Here is a 13931-nt window from a genome sequence, read left to right on the forward strand (position 1 = left end):
CAAAAGAAATGGCATTTAAAACTGTTGCAGCTTAGCATTAAATTTCTGCATTACAAAGCATACATTGCCATTTTGCACCTAGGTCCACGGCATGCCATGATAATGATACTACTACACATATGGAGGAGACTTCAAGTCATATGAAGAATTTCACACTTACAATACAAAATCAGTAAAGCAATAGATGTTTATGCAATTTGTTTCATTACCAAATACACCCACTGTCCCAATTTATGTGGCATCATTTCACTGGGCACGGAGTTTAAGAAATAGGAGAAGACTTTGTTAAGCTACTCTTTATTAGTTGACTAATCTTGTTAAATGGGACCCAATAAGGATAAAATGGGGAGGATGCCATTAAATAGTTGCCAAATAAAGGTGACATTTTTGGGGGGACGGACCAAAAAGGCAAGCGTGCCACACACAGAGGGAGTATAATTTATCATCCGCCTGCAGGTTTGTCACTTCTCATATACAGAATATCAGGTGTTTTAATTATGATAAAGCTACCACAGGGAAGAAAGTTGAAGTTGGGACAACCTCAAACTTACCCAGAACACCACCACCAGAAGTTGATCCAGCTAGGCTAGTAGTCCCACTTCCACTGCCGAGTTCACATGGCAAACTGGGATCTCCATATGTCATGCCACCCCCAATGCAGCTCCCATTATAATATCCATATCCGCCTTCACCGCCATGACCAGCACCGCTACCAAGACCATTGCTCAGAACCTTTCCTTGGCCTACTCCCCCAGTGCAACCTATGGAGACAACAAAATGGAATAGGTGAACAATGAGGTTATATATGATTCAATTAGAAATAGATTAAGTAAATTGTTGTAGTTTGATTTGTTTGATGGATTATTGAAATTTGCATCTAAATTTTGCGGTTCTTTATTTAAGGTAAAATCTTTTATTAACAAAGAAATTTGAACTCTAAAAGCATTGAATAGTATATATCACTAGTTTTTCTCAAGCTTATCAGACATTTTTAATATCCTAAAGATGAACGTGCGCAACATTCCATCCGAGCAATGACTAAACCCTGCCGAACAAAAGCCTATAGATACTAAAAACAAGGGGTTGACAAAAAAGAAAAAAACTAAGACAATCACATCAAATATAAACTGAAGGAAATTAAGATCAGACCCATTCCCGATGTGCTAATAATTCCATAAGGTTGCACATCTATAGTCCTTGCTCTGTGGAAATGAACAACAGATCCTTCTATGAGGCCTTCAACAAGAATATCCTCAACTCGACAGATCTGCAGATAAAAGAAGTATTAGAGTTGCACAAGTGTAGTGTACAATCTAGGCACATATTATATAAAGACTTCTATTTTGGTAGTGGGTCGATAACCGCACACCTGTAAAGTAAAGGACAGTGAAGAGTTCACATTGCAGTCTTCAGGAGGGTGGAGCAATTCAAAAGAACAACCTGGACTATCACAGTTCAACTTTGGTTTCCTACCAAGCACCAAATATCCCATTAGCAAATCAAAGAAGCATCTAGGGTAAGAGACAGTAGGGGGGGAGGAACAAGGAGTAATTAGGAACTCACACAGCATCCGCTGTGGCGTTTCGTGAAGGACCACGCAAAACGGATCCAGGCCCAATCTGCATGTGACAAGAGAAAATAGGGCAAGAAAATTAAAAAGTAGTATAATACATAGAAAAAAATGATCAACTCAACCGACACATGAGGTTCCAGAACTGGAATACCAAACTCCTCAGGTCTAAGGAGCTGAGTCAGAACATAGACCAGGTGAAAAACTGAGGAAAGAAGATGCTTAGTTACGACCTTGCGAGTGAGAAAAGTGGAACACTAACAGCAGATATGCAGATGTGTACGTGAAGACCATGGCATACATTATCATGCATCTGATATTCACAGAAAGGTGGCGAGGAATAGGAAAATACTAACCGCGATGTAAAAATCCATATACTGATACTAAAACACATAAAAGATCAAATGAGGAAGAAAAATCAAGTGTGTCGAGAGAAAGCAAGTGTAGAACCAGTTAGAAATCTATTGCACATCATCTACAAAGAACAGAAACAGTAGGATACAGAACAAGATTTCTGCTCACATTGACGCTGTAAAACAAAGACAGTACTAGTCTTTGAGCTTCAATCGCATCTCCTGGTCCAGATAAATTCAGCAACCCTTGGCCATGCACTCCAAGATTTGCATTCGAACGAATTTGAGATGACTCCTGCATTAGATGGCATTTAGAAGACATCTCAAATGAACAATTGTGAAGACAACCAAGAAAAACAGCAAACGAAAAAGAAAGAGCACCTTAAGAACAATTAGGTTACTAGCTTCGACCATTGTTGTCTCAACATTTTGATCTCCACCACCATCAATTACCATTTTTGAATTCCACATCAGAAACATTTTGACAGACATTCGTAGTGCTCCAAAAACCTGAAAAAAAAACAAGTCAAATAACATTCACTGCAAAAACTTCAGAACTACATAATACAAAACACAGCATTGGGGACAATGAGTACAAGAGCTGCAACTGGAACATGCTTCTGGTCTTCTAGAAGCACAGTGAAGAACTTATAATGCCAAAGAAACTAAAGTAAGCATAAAACCATACAAGCAAAACTTAGACTGGATGAAGTTGGTACAGAGCATATAACATGACGAGAAAAGAAGCAGTAAGTTAGACCATACATCGTCAGTAAATAAAATTCCAGTTTCTCTTCGTCTCAATAAATAATTATGACAACCCTTCCTCGAATTCTTAATCATGATAGAAACATTATACAACAATCAAATAAGGAACAATATACAAAAGATCCCAAGTCATTGGCGTCTTATGAACCCAAAATAATGGAGAATTAATGGAGAAAAATATTATTGAATTGTGTGTTTACATAATTACATGAGATCCTATTTATAGACACTATATTACAATCCTTTTCCAAGTAGGATTTCTATATACTATTCTTATTTCTACTCATATTCTAACACTCCCCCTCAAGCTGGTGCATACAAATCAGAAGTACCTAGCTTGTTACAAATGTAATTAATACGAGGACCGATGAGGAGCTTGGTGAAGATATCTGCAAGTTGATCACTTGACTTCACAAATTTTGTAACAATATCTCCTGAGAGTATCTTTTCTCCGACAAACTGACAATCAATCTCTATGTGTGAAACATTGGATTTGAAGCGATATGAAGGGCAGCTTGATTATCACATACAAGTTCCATCTTGCCGGTTTCTCCAAATACTAATTCTCTTAGCAACTGCTTAATCCAAACTAGCTCACAAGTTGCTACAGTCATTGCTCGATATTCTGCTTCCGCACTAGATCGAGCAACCACACTTTGTTTCTTACCCTTCCAAGACACCAAATTACCTCCTACTAAAACACAATATCCGAAGGTAGAACATCTATCAGAGGGTGATCCTGCCCAATCAGCATCTGTGTATCCAATGATATGCTCGTGACCTCGATCCTCAAAGTTTAGTCCTTTAACGGGAGCCGACTTTATATATCGCAGAAAACCAAGAACTGCATCCCAGTGACTATCATGGGGGAAGTCATAAACTGACTTACAACACTCACGGGAAAGGATATGTCAGGTCTTGTCACGGTGAAAGGATATGTCAGGTCCTGTCACGGTGAGATAAGTCAACTTTCCAACCAACCGCCTATACCTTTCAGGCTCACTGAGTGGCTCCTCTGTCCTGGTAAAAGTTTAGCATTTGGATCCATAGGAGTGTCAATGGGTCTACAGCCCATCATTCTTGTCTCCTCGAGAATGTCTAACGCATACTTGCGTTGAGAAATAACAATACCTGATCTGGATTGAGCAACCTCAATACCTAGAAAATACTTCAGCCTACCGAGGTCTTTGGTCTGAAAATGTTGAAAGAGATGTTGCTTCAATTTAGTGATACCATCTTCATCATTGCCGGTGATAACGATATCATCAACATAAACCACATTTGGTTGAGAATGTCGAAAAACACTAAGTGATCAGCTCCACTACGGATCATGCCAAACTGCTGAATTACTGCGTTGAATTTTCCAAACCAAGCTCGAGGAGACTGTTTCAGACCATAGAGTGACTTGCGCAATCGACATACAAGGCTACTAGACTCCCCCTAGCAACAAAACCAGGTGGTTGCTCCACATAGACTTCTTCCTCAAGATCACCATGCAGAAAAGCATTCTTAATATCCAACTGATAAAGATGCCAATGGCGAACGGCAGCAATGGATAGGAAAAGAGGAACAGATGCTATTTTAGCCACTGGAGAGAAAGTGTCATTGTAATCAAGCCCAAATATTTGTGTGTATCCTTTGGCAACAAGGCAAGCCTTAAGCCGATCAACCTGATCAACCTGACCGTCTAGACCAACTTTGACTGCATAACAATAGATTTACCTGAAGGAAGGGAAACAAGCTCCCATGTACCACTTGTATGTAAAGCAGACATCTCATCTAACATAGCCTGCTTCCATCCTGAATGAGAAAGTGCTTCACCTATAGTCTTGAGGATGGAAATAGAGGACAAAGAGGATACACAAAAGCATAATGGGGTGATGATAAACGATGATAACTCAAAAAAGTATAATGTGGGTTAGCATTACGGGTGGAACGCATACCTTTTTTAAGTGCAACTGATTGGCTAGGAGAAGGCAAGTTTGCAGTAGGAACAGCGTCCAACGCATGACATGAATCATCTGGGACTAATGGTGGATGCGGACGACGATGATAAGTCAGAAGTGGTGGCACTGCAGCTGGAGACGTAGAAGTAACCGTTGATTCCTCAAAGGTTGGTTCGGGTAAGTTTGGAGATACGAGTAGGACCAAGGATGGTGCAGGTAAGACTGGAACCAAGGATGGTGAGGGTAAGACTAGAGAAATGGGTAAAATCTCAAAGATATCAGGATGATCAGAAGATATATAGTAACGTCGAGATTCAAAAGAAGTGATATCAGCAGACATAAAGTAGCAACGACGATTCGGTGAATAACAACGATACCCTTTTTGAACTCGAGAGGAAAACACACTTAAGAGCACGAGGGTTAATTTATCTTTTCCAGGGGCTAAGTTATGAACAAAGCATGTGCTCCCAAAGACACGAGGGGGGGATAAAATAGAGATTGTGAAAACAATATAGAATAGGGAACCTTATTCTGAATGGAAGATGATAGCATTCTATTAATTAGATAACAAGATGTGAGGACTACATCGCCCCAAAAATGCAACGGAACATGAAATTCAATGAGAAAAGAGAGAGCAGTCTTAAGAAAATGCCTATTTTTTCTTTTTGCTATACCATTTTGCTGAGGGGTGTACGAACAAGATGTATGGTGAACAACTCCTTGATGAGTCATAAACTCCTGAAACTGAGAGGATAAGTATTCTAAGGCATTATCACAACGAAAAGTACGAATAGAAACACCAAATTGAGTTTGTATTTCAGTAGAAAAAGTTTTGATTAAAGAAAATATCTCAGAACGATCTTTCATTAAGAAAATCCAAGTATATCTTGCAAAATCATCAATGAAACTAACAAAATAACGAAAACCTATAGGTGAACTGACTCTACGAGTACCCAAACATCAGAATGAACTAATGAGAAAATAGACGCTGAAGAAAGTAGCACGGGTGTGTTTCCCAAGTTGACATGACTCACAATCTAATGTGGATAAACTAGACAAATCAAGAACCATCATTTGTAGCTTAGATAGACTCAGATGTCCCAAATGTTTATGAATTAAGTCTGGAGGGTCTGTGACGAAGCATGTTGTGAAAGGATTTGAAGAGGTAAGATGGTAAAGGCCTTGTGATTCATGTCCTGCACCAACCGACTGTCTGTCCCGTAATGCGGTCCTGCATTAGAAAAGAGTGATCAAAAAAAGTTATGCTACAATGAAGGGCACGTGTCAAACGACGACTAAGAGATGCAAGATTAAAAAGACAACCAGGGACATAAAGAACAGAGTCTAGAGTTACAGAAGATAGGGGTTTGGCTTGTCCAACTCCTTTTGGTTGTGTTCGGATCTCATTGGCTAAAGTAATAGTAGAAAGTGATTGTGAATAAACAATATCAGACAAAAGTGGTTTGTTACCAGAAATATGATCAGAAGCACCTGAGTCCACAACCCATGATCCAAGAGTACTAGACTGTGAAATACAAGCAAAAGGATTACCAGCAACAGAAGCATCAGGCTGGGCAACCGAGGCTACTCGTGGAGATGTCTGCTTACTTACTTGATACTTGAAGGAACTCATCATATTCTGTTTGGGCATTATGTGCACTATTGGATGGTTGATTAGGCTGTGGAGATATCTGCTTACTTGCTCGATTCTGAAGGAACTCATTATATTCCTTTAATCATAACTGGGTGGTGGATCATGCAAACTACGACATATATCCTGAGTGTGTCCAACTTTATGACAATAACTACATTTCGATCGAGATTTTTCGAAACGACCTCATCCTCGCCGATTTTCCACAGGCTGATATGTTTGTTTTTCTATGATTTGAGATGCAAGAATAGAAGTCAACAGCGGGTGATGAAATCACTTTGTGATTGGGAGGCGCGGCAAGACGAAGCAGACGAGAGAATAACTCATCAATTGTAGGAATCGTAGGACTAGCTAAAATCTGATCACGTACAACATCATGATCAGTAGAAAGTCCAGCAAGTGTAAGAACTAAAAACAACATTTGTCTATGCTCTTTTTGTTTTTCCACATCCACAGTGACGGGCATCAATGCATCAAATTCTTCGATGACTGCTTGTACTTGTCCCAAGTAAGTAGACATATCGGATTCTTGTTTCTTCACATTGGTGATTCGAGATATCACATCATAAAAACGAGATATGTCATTAGTGTATAAAGCACGAGCCTTTTCCCAAACTAAATAACACTTCTAGAATGGACGAAACAAGGGCATCAACTTGGAATCAATAGGTCGCCATAAGAGACTACATAATTGAGCGTCAACTTTCTCCCATTGTTCTTTAGCTTTCGCATATTCCGCGCTAGATTTTGCCTTTTCATCTACCACACTAGTCTTGTTCGTTAAGTGATTTAGGACACCTTGACCTTTGCACCACAACTCAACCGAGGAAGCCCAGGCTAAATAATTTGAACTTCCCATTAATGGTTCGGAAGTGATCATAGGACTTGAACTTTCGATTCTAGAAGTTTTGGGACCAAAAACATCATACCCAAAAGACATCTTGGAAATTTTAATATGAAAACACCAAGAAACAGGATCTGGATGTGCAGAAAAGAAAAAAAAAATTGAGGTCGCCGATATTAGGATTCCGGCGGTTGGAATCTTCAAATATTGCCGGAATCTGAAAAAATAGTAACTGGTCAGAGTGGAAATGGTTCAGCGACCCCAACAAAAAAAGAACTACTCAAAAATTCGATTGGAAATGGGTTCACGCATCGGCGCGTGACTAGATCTCGCTGGAATTTTAGAATTCCAGCAGGCACGTGTCGGCGTGTGGCTGGTATTATCCCGGCGATTTTCGTCGGGTTTTTTGTCTGTTGAGCTTCCCGATCCTCTTGGTGGTGGTGTAATTTTCACACAACCCACAAAATAAAAAAGGACACAAATCAGTCACCGGAATTGACGCACAGTGACTGGGTTTTCTTTTCTAAAATTTCTCACTAACACTCTAATATACCCTGTGAGAATTAATGGAGAAAAATATTATTGAATTGTGTGTTTACACAATTACATCGAGATCCTATTTATAAACACTATATTATAATCCTTTTCCAAGTAGGATTTCTATATACTATTCTTATTTTTACTCATATTCTAGTAGAAACATTATACACAACAGATCCCAAATCTTTTGGCTGCTTATGAACCCAAAATAATCAAGGAAAGAGAAATATAAACTCTACTTTTTCTCCAACACATGCAAATCATTTTTGCAATAAAGACGAGGTGTTGGAGCGCAGTTTTAAAACTGGTGCTGCACATTGCACAAAATTAAGATTCATCTTCACTATTATTGTAACCATTTTTTTCCAGTAACCAAAACAATTATAGCCAACATCTAATCTAAGCTAGAATCCTAAATCGTTTTGATGTATAGATATATTATAGCCAACATCTAAGCTAGAATACTAAATCGTTTTGATGTACAGATATATAACTCTAGATCATGTAATGCTAGATATAGAAGATTCTCAAGATAACTGACCAAGGATGATTTTTCAACTTACATTCAGTGAGTTGTTGTGATACTTGACAGCTTTTGGCAACTATAGTAAAAGGAGAGTCACTTTTAAGTACAAGAAGCAAAGATATAGCAGTGTGAAAAGCTGGTACTAAAGCTAAAGAAGCCTGCTTCAGTCTATTCAGCTGTGGTTACCCATGGAGCCTTTCTTCTTTAATTTATATTATTTTTATGCTTTTATATCACAGTACCAGAAAATGCAAGACTCTAAGGAGATCTTTATGGTTAATGGTTAGTTAAGCTGTTGTTAGGGTATATTACAACAGAACAGTGAGAAGTGGAAAACTGATTGTTAGCTAAGATGTTAGCTCAACATTCATGTATAGCTTTAGGAAAACATTGAAGGTTGCACAATCTTCAGAAAAACATGCATGCTGCAATATGTAGTTGTATTATGTGTTGATGTTTCCAGTGGTTAATACAAGTATATGCATCAAAAGTTTTGACACTCCAAAGAGCAGTATAAAATGATTCTTGAGCAATCATCAATGAAATTAACAAAGTAAATTTGCACCACCCGCAGTCTTGCTTTCATTGGACCATATAAATCTGAATTCACCATAGTGAGAGTTTATCAAGACACTTGTAGACGAAAAATAGATGTGAAAAGGAGTTTCCAATTGGAACACTCCGTGAACACTTCCATATAACTAAAGAAAATAGCTTGGGGGCATTACAATGATAACGAAACAACATCTGTACTTACAAGGAGATTCAACCACTTACCTTAATCACAGAATCACTCATCAAAAGCTCTTCTGCCAATAACTCAAACTCTGACATCGCGTAGCGTGCCAACCCAAAGCTCAGTGTTCCATGACACAAAAGGCTAATTTGACCTTGGACCTATATGAGAGATAAAATAATCATAACAGGGAAAAAAAACACAACGGCAGAGGTGCAAACAGAAGGAAGCTGGAGAACCACTATGATGCTATATCCAAAGTGTCCTAAGGCCTTCTTGAGGTCACCTCAAGGTGAAAACAAACCCCTTCACTTGTTTAGCTTTTCAAGGGGGAAAAGTAAACGGATTATATAGGCTTATGAATTAATTAGATTCTTCAATTAAAAGGGGTGTTGTAAAGATATTTTTAATGAAGAAGTCTGTATTACTGGCAAAACAAAAAGAACTGTCTTTGGTATCAATTTTTTCTCTGAAATCGCTTGGACTCCCATTCCTCTTGGGATCTTTTCTTTGCATCTTCTACATATTCCTTTCACATGTAAGGAAATCAAGTTCTTTTAAGATGAAAAGAAGTTAGATGTCAAGCAGAACATAGCCCTTTCAGCTTCAATGGATATCCTGTGAACACATAATCTAGAAATACCATGAGTTTCATAATTTGGAACATAACACAATTTTGACATCTGTCTGACCATGCATCTGGTTATATATACTACTTATAAGTATTGGTAAAGCATCAGTACAAATAAAATTAAGCATTAAGTGCAAATAGATGCAGCAATCATAGAGAAACATATGAAATATCCCGAGGGAAAGAGTTTAGTTTGCATAATATAGAATAAAAGAGTATGACGGAACAATATATCTAAAGTATAAACAGCAAACTTCTTTTTTGATAATGAAACAACAAAAAATTTTACCATGGCTTAGGGAAAATTTACTCTCTCTATGATGCTTCACTTCAATAGATTCAGTGTCAAATAAGTTCAATTAATTGAGGTACACATAGTTACTCTCATGAAAGAACTGAAAACGGAAAAGAAAGAACCCTCAACCTGAACGCGACTCCACAGCAAGGGGACAGCAGCCCTGGCGTAATTGCGAATGTAAACATTTGTCAGAAGTGGCTGGGGAAGATCCAACAGAAGTGTGTCTGTAGAAGTTGATCTATTATGATTGTTGACAGTTAGACTACGAGGAACATTATCATAGAAAGTTCCTGCTGCGCCAGCATTTTCTGCACAACCACGACTGCTTCCTCCTGCAGGCAGAAAACAGAGGTTGCATTGGCTTTAATTCCAGCTGAACAAAATGATATAGAAAAATCAAGCATTTTACCTATCCAAAGGCCACAATTAACTACATACTGAAGCCCACATGATGAGGTTTATTTACCACAAGTGTTTCTAAAGTAAATCTTTCATCCAGGCATGGACCTGCTAGGAGAATAGTTGCTATGTAGAAATAACTAACTGTTTAAAGACCATGTGAAGTATAAAATCTAAAAGCATGAGAAGGTCAATACTCTATAGCTTGGCTCTCTTGCTCAACTATTTGAAAGATATTCATATAAAAGATGGGTGAAGTAGAATATTCTTGAACATACAAGACAAACTTAGCCTTACCATATGCAAAGATTTCTGGCTCGTCGTGTCTGCTAAAAATATCCACAGAAACTCTTCCACCACCTCCACCAGATAAACCATCACCACCACAAGCGCTAATTCTACCGACTCCAGTCCTGCATTTGGTCAGAAAGAGGTTTAAATGGCAGTGAAAGCATAGGCATTTGACTCTTTTTTGCAACTTAAAACATACCAATAACTGGGCTAGGCAATTGTTATAAAATGTCAACAAAAGTCACTGTGTTCCAGCGCCGTCCAATATATGAGAATACCACATAGAAAGCACCAAATTAGGTATACTTTATGCATGAGAAATATATCTTGATTACAAATGTAAAACGTTCGGGCTAAAAATTTGGTTTGATCCAAAAAATAAGGAGATACCACTGATTTAGAAGAGTTTAGCATTTTTATACACATACTAGTACGTATCAGGTGGGAGAAAATACTTTAAGAAGAAAATCATTGATCCCCTCGAGTAGAGTTGTAGTCGCTTAGTGATGCTTAAGGTTAAAACTGGCCAATTTTATCTGTCATCCAGGTAGGCAAGCTTTTAGACTAGTAAAATTTTATCTCCTTGGTACTAATAAAAGGTCTAAAATTTTATCTCCTTAGTACTAATAAAAGGTCGAAATTCAAGTCTCTAATGAAAGAAGAATTTCTAAAGAGTGTGTGCTTATGTTTTCTAGCCATAAATTGTTTCCTTGCTTCTTTCATGTACCTTTTAGATTCTTCATTTTGAAGAACGCTATATCCATGGTGCACTACGTTAGGCACTTCACAATTTATTAAGAAGAAGAAAATGCATCACTGATACACTGTTTTGCAAGTGCAAGAACCATAGAGAAAATGAGGATCACCTCATTTGCATTGCAGTTTTGCTACAAAGTTATTTTTTCTATAAGAAGTTCCACTACAAAATTACTGACCCTGGCCATTCTCTACCTACCATGGGTGCTCCCTACAACAATTGGAGTGATATTGGCAAGCTATAGGGTGAACAAAATGAGGAGGAGGATATGAAAGACCGCCCCGTGTGTATCTATCGCCTTTACAAAGAAGAAGCAGAACAGCATAAAGCAAATCAGAGAATCAGGATGCTACTCGGTTCAACAAAAGACATTACAAGGAAAGAAATCCCACTTTTTAATGAAATATTACACCACAAAACATTCTGCTATTCACAGAGCCAGCTCTCAGCAGCACATATAAGCTTCAGTCACTTTTCACAGGCATGTGATTATCAGCATTCCATGTATCAATCCTTTAATTTGAATTTTCACATCCTTTAAACCCTTCAACATACCTCCCTTAGTGGAAACCACTACCTTTCTTTGATCCATGACATCAAGTACCTATGCTACATGTTTCTTCCATTCTTTGTTTCTTTGTCTAACGAGAACTTTTGTCTAATTTCTTTTTTAAAAGTGAACTTTGTACCATTCTTATAAAATTAAAAAACTTCACGAATATACTAAGACCTGTTTTTATCATGTCGCACATTTATTAAAAGTTGTGCGGGCACAAGTGTGGTGTATTGGCATGTGCACTACAAAATAAAATTCAACTTCTTTAGTGCGCATATAAGTAACCAAGAAACTATCAAGATGTATACATACACACCCACATCTCATTTTGCTCCACTTAAACGTTACACCAAAATCTAGACAATAGATACATTTGCACATGGTGTTCATCGATTGGAGAAGGCGTATGACAGAGTACCTAGGGAGGTGCTTTGGAGTTGCTTAGAGGCAAGAGGAGTTCCGGTGGCATATATCAGAGCTATTAAGGACATGTACGAGGGAGGTACGACTCGGGTGCGGACGGTGGGAGGAGACTCAGGGCATTTTCCAGTCGAGTCTGGCTTGCGTCAGGGGTCGACTCTTAGCCCGTTCCTTTTTGCGTTGATGTTGGATGTGCTGACGCGGAGGATTCAAGGTGAGGTGTTGTGTATGTTATTTGCAGATGATGTAGTGCTGATTGACGAGACGCGGAGGAGTGTGAATGAGAAATTGGAGGTGTGGAGGCAAACCCTTGAATCTAAGGGGTCCAGGTTGAGTAGGTCCAAGACAGAGTATTTGGAATGCAAGTTTAGTGACTCGAGTATGGAGGACGGTGTGGTGGTGAGGTTGGATTCCCAAGATGTTTATAAGAAGGATAGTTTCAAGTATCTTGGGTCTGTGATTAGGGGAATGGCGAGATTGGTGAGGATGTCTCTAAACGTATTGGAGTAGGCTGGATGAAATAGAGGCTCACCTCGGGAGTGTTGTGTGATAAGAAGGTGCCCCTTAAGCTTAAAGGCAAATTCTACAGAGTGGCAATCCGTCCGATCATGTTGTATGGAGCGGAGTGTTGGCCAGTCAGGAACTCACATATTCAAAGATTGAAGGTGGCGGAAATGAGAATGTTACGTTGGATGTGTGGCCTGACTAGAGGGGATAAAGTTCGGAATGAGACTATCCAGGAGAAGGTGGGAGTGGCTTCGGTGGAGGATAAGATGCGAGAAGAAAGGTTGAGATGGTTTGGACATGAGATGAGGAGGGGCACGGATGCCCCAGTTCGGAGGTACGAAAGGTTAGCTTTGGATGGCTTCAGGAAGAGTAGAGGTAGGCCAAAGAAATACTGGAGGGAGGTGATTAGGCACGACATGGAGCTGTTTCAGCTTACTGAGGACGTGACCCTAGACAGGAAGGTATGGAGGTCACGGATTAGGGTAGAAGGCTAGTGCGAGTGGGTCGGTTATGGTTAGGTGTTAGGAGAGTTGGGTGTGGTAGGTGTCTTAGGTCGGTGTGTGTTACTACTACATGGGTATTCATTTTCCTTATTTCTTATTTTGTTTGTTCGTTTTTCTCTTATTTCCTTTTCTCGGATATCTAGTGCTACTATTTCTTACCTTTGATTTTTGTTATGCTACCTTGGTGTATTGTTCTATATCTTGAGCTGGGGGTCTACCGGAAACAGCCTCTCTATTTCCTCGGAGGTAGCGGTATGGACTGTGTACATTTTACCCTCCCCAAACCCCAAACTGTGGGAATACATTGGGTCTGTTGTTGTTGTTTTTCCTTCATACCACCCACCACACTGATGCAGCAGAAGTATTCTAGAAGAATAATTTAACAAAATCCTTATTTCCTCATGCCAGTGGGAGGGTTATTGAGGGAGGGGGTGTTAGCAAAGTGTAGGTTAATACTGTATTTATTGTCTAAACCAAGACATGAACTTCATGATTCAATCCATATACCTGGCATAAAAAGCATGTCAACTTCACGATTCAATCCATATACCTGGCATAAAAAGCATGTCCTTTTGGTATGAAGGCAAGAAGTAGTTGTTTTCAACAAGAAGGTCATATGCCAATGCTACTGCTAG

At 39.0% G+C, this 13931-nt stretch overlaps 1 protein-coding gene across 1 annotated transcript in view; it reads right to left on the minus strand.

Moving 5' to 3' along the window:
• The window catches only part of LOC107838843, a 42872-nt gene that overhangs the window by 25015 nt on the left and 3926 nt on the right, over positions 1–13931 (minus strand). Inside the window, exons 2-10 of the mRNA XM_047395765.1 lie at positions 10560–10675; positions 9990–10195; positions 8976–9095; positions 2305–2433; positions 2093–2218; positions 1564–1619; positions 1370–1469; positions 1150–1267; positions 552–761 (exon numbers count right to left, since the gene is read on the minus strand). Of these exons, the coding sequence (XP_047251721.1) occupies positions 552–761; positions 1150–1267; positions 1370–1469; positions 1564–1619; positions 2093–2218; positions 2305–2433; positions 8976–9095; positions 9990–10195; positions 10560–10675 (1181 nt within the window). The remainder of the gene's footprint in view (positions 1–551; positions 762–1149; positions 1268–1369; positions 1470–1563; positions 1620–2092; positions 2219–2304; positions 2434–8975; positions 9096–9989; positions 10196–10559; positions 10676–13931) is intronic.

Source organism: Capsicum annuum, chromosome 8 (genome assembly GCF_002878395.1).
Source record: "Capsicum annuum cultivar UCD-10X-F1 chromosome 8, UCD10Xv1.1, whole genome shotgun sequence".
Taxonomy (NCBI): domain Eukaryota; kingdom Viridiplantae; phylum Streptophyta; class Magnoliopsida; order Solanales; family Solanaceae; genus Capsicum; species Capsicum annuum.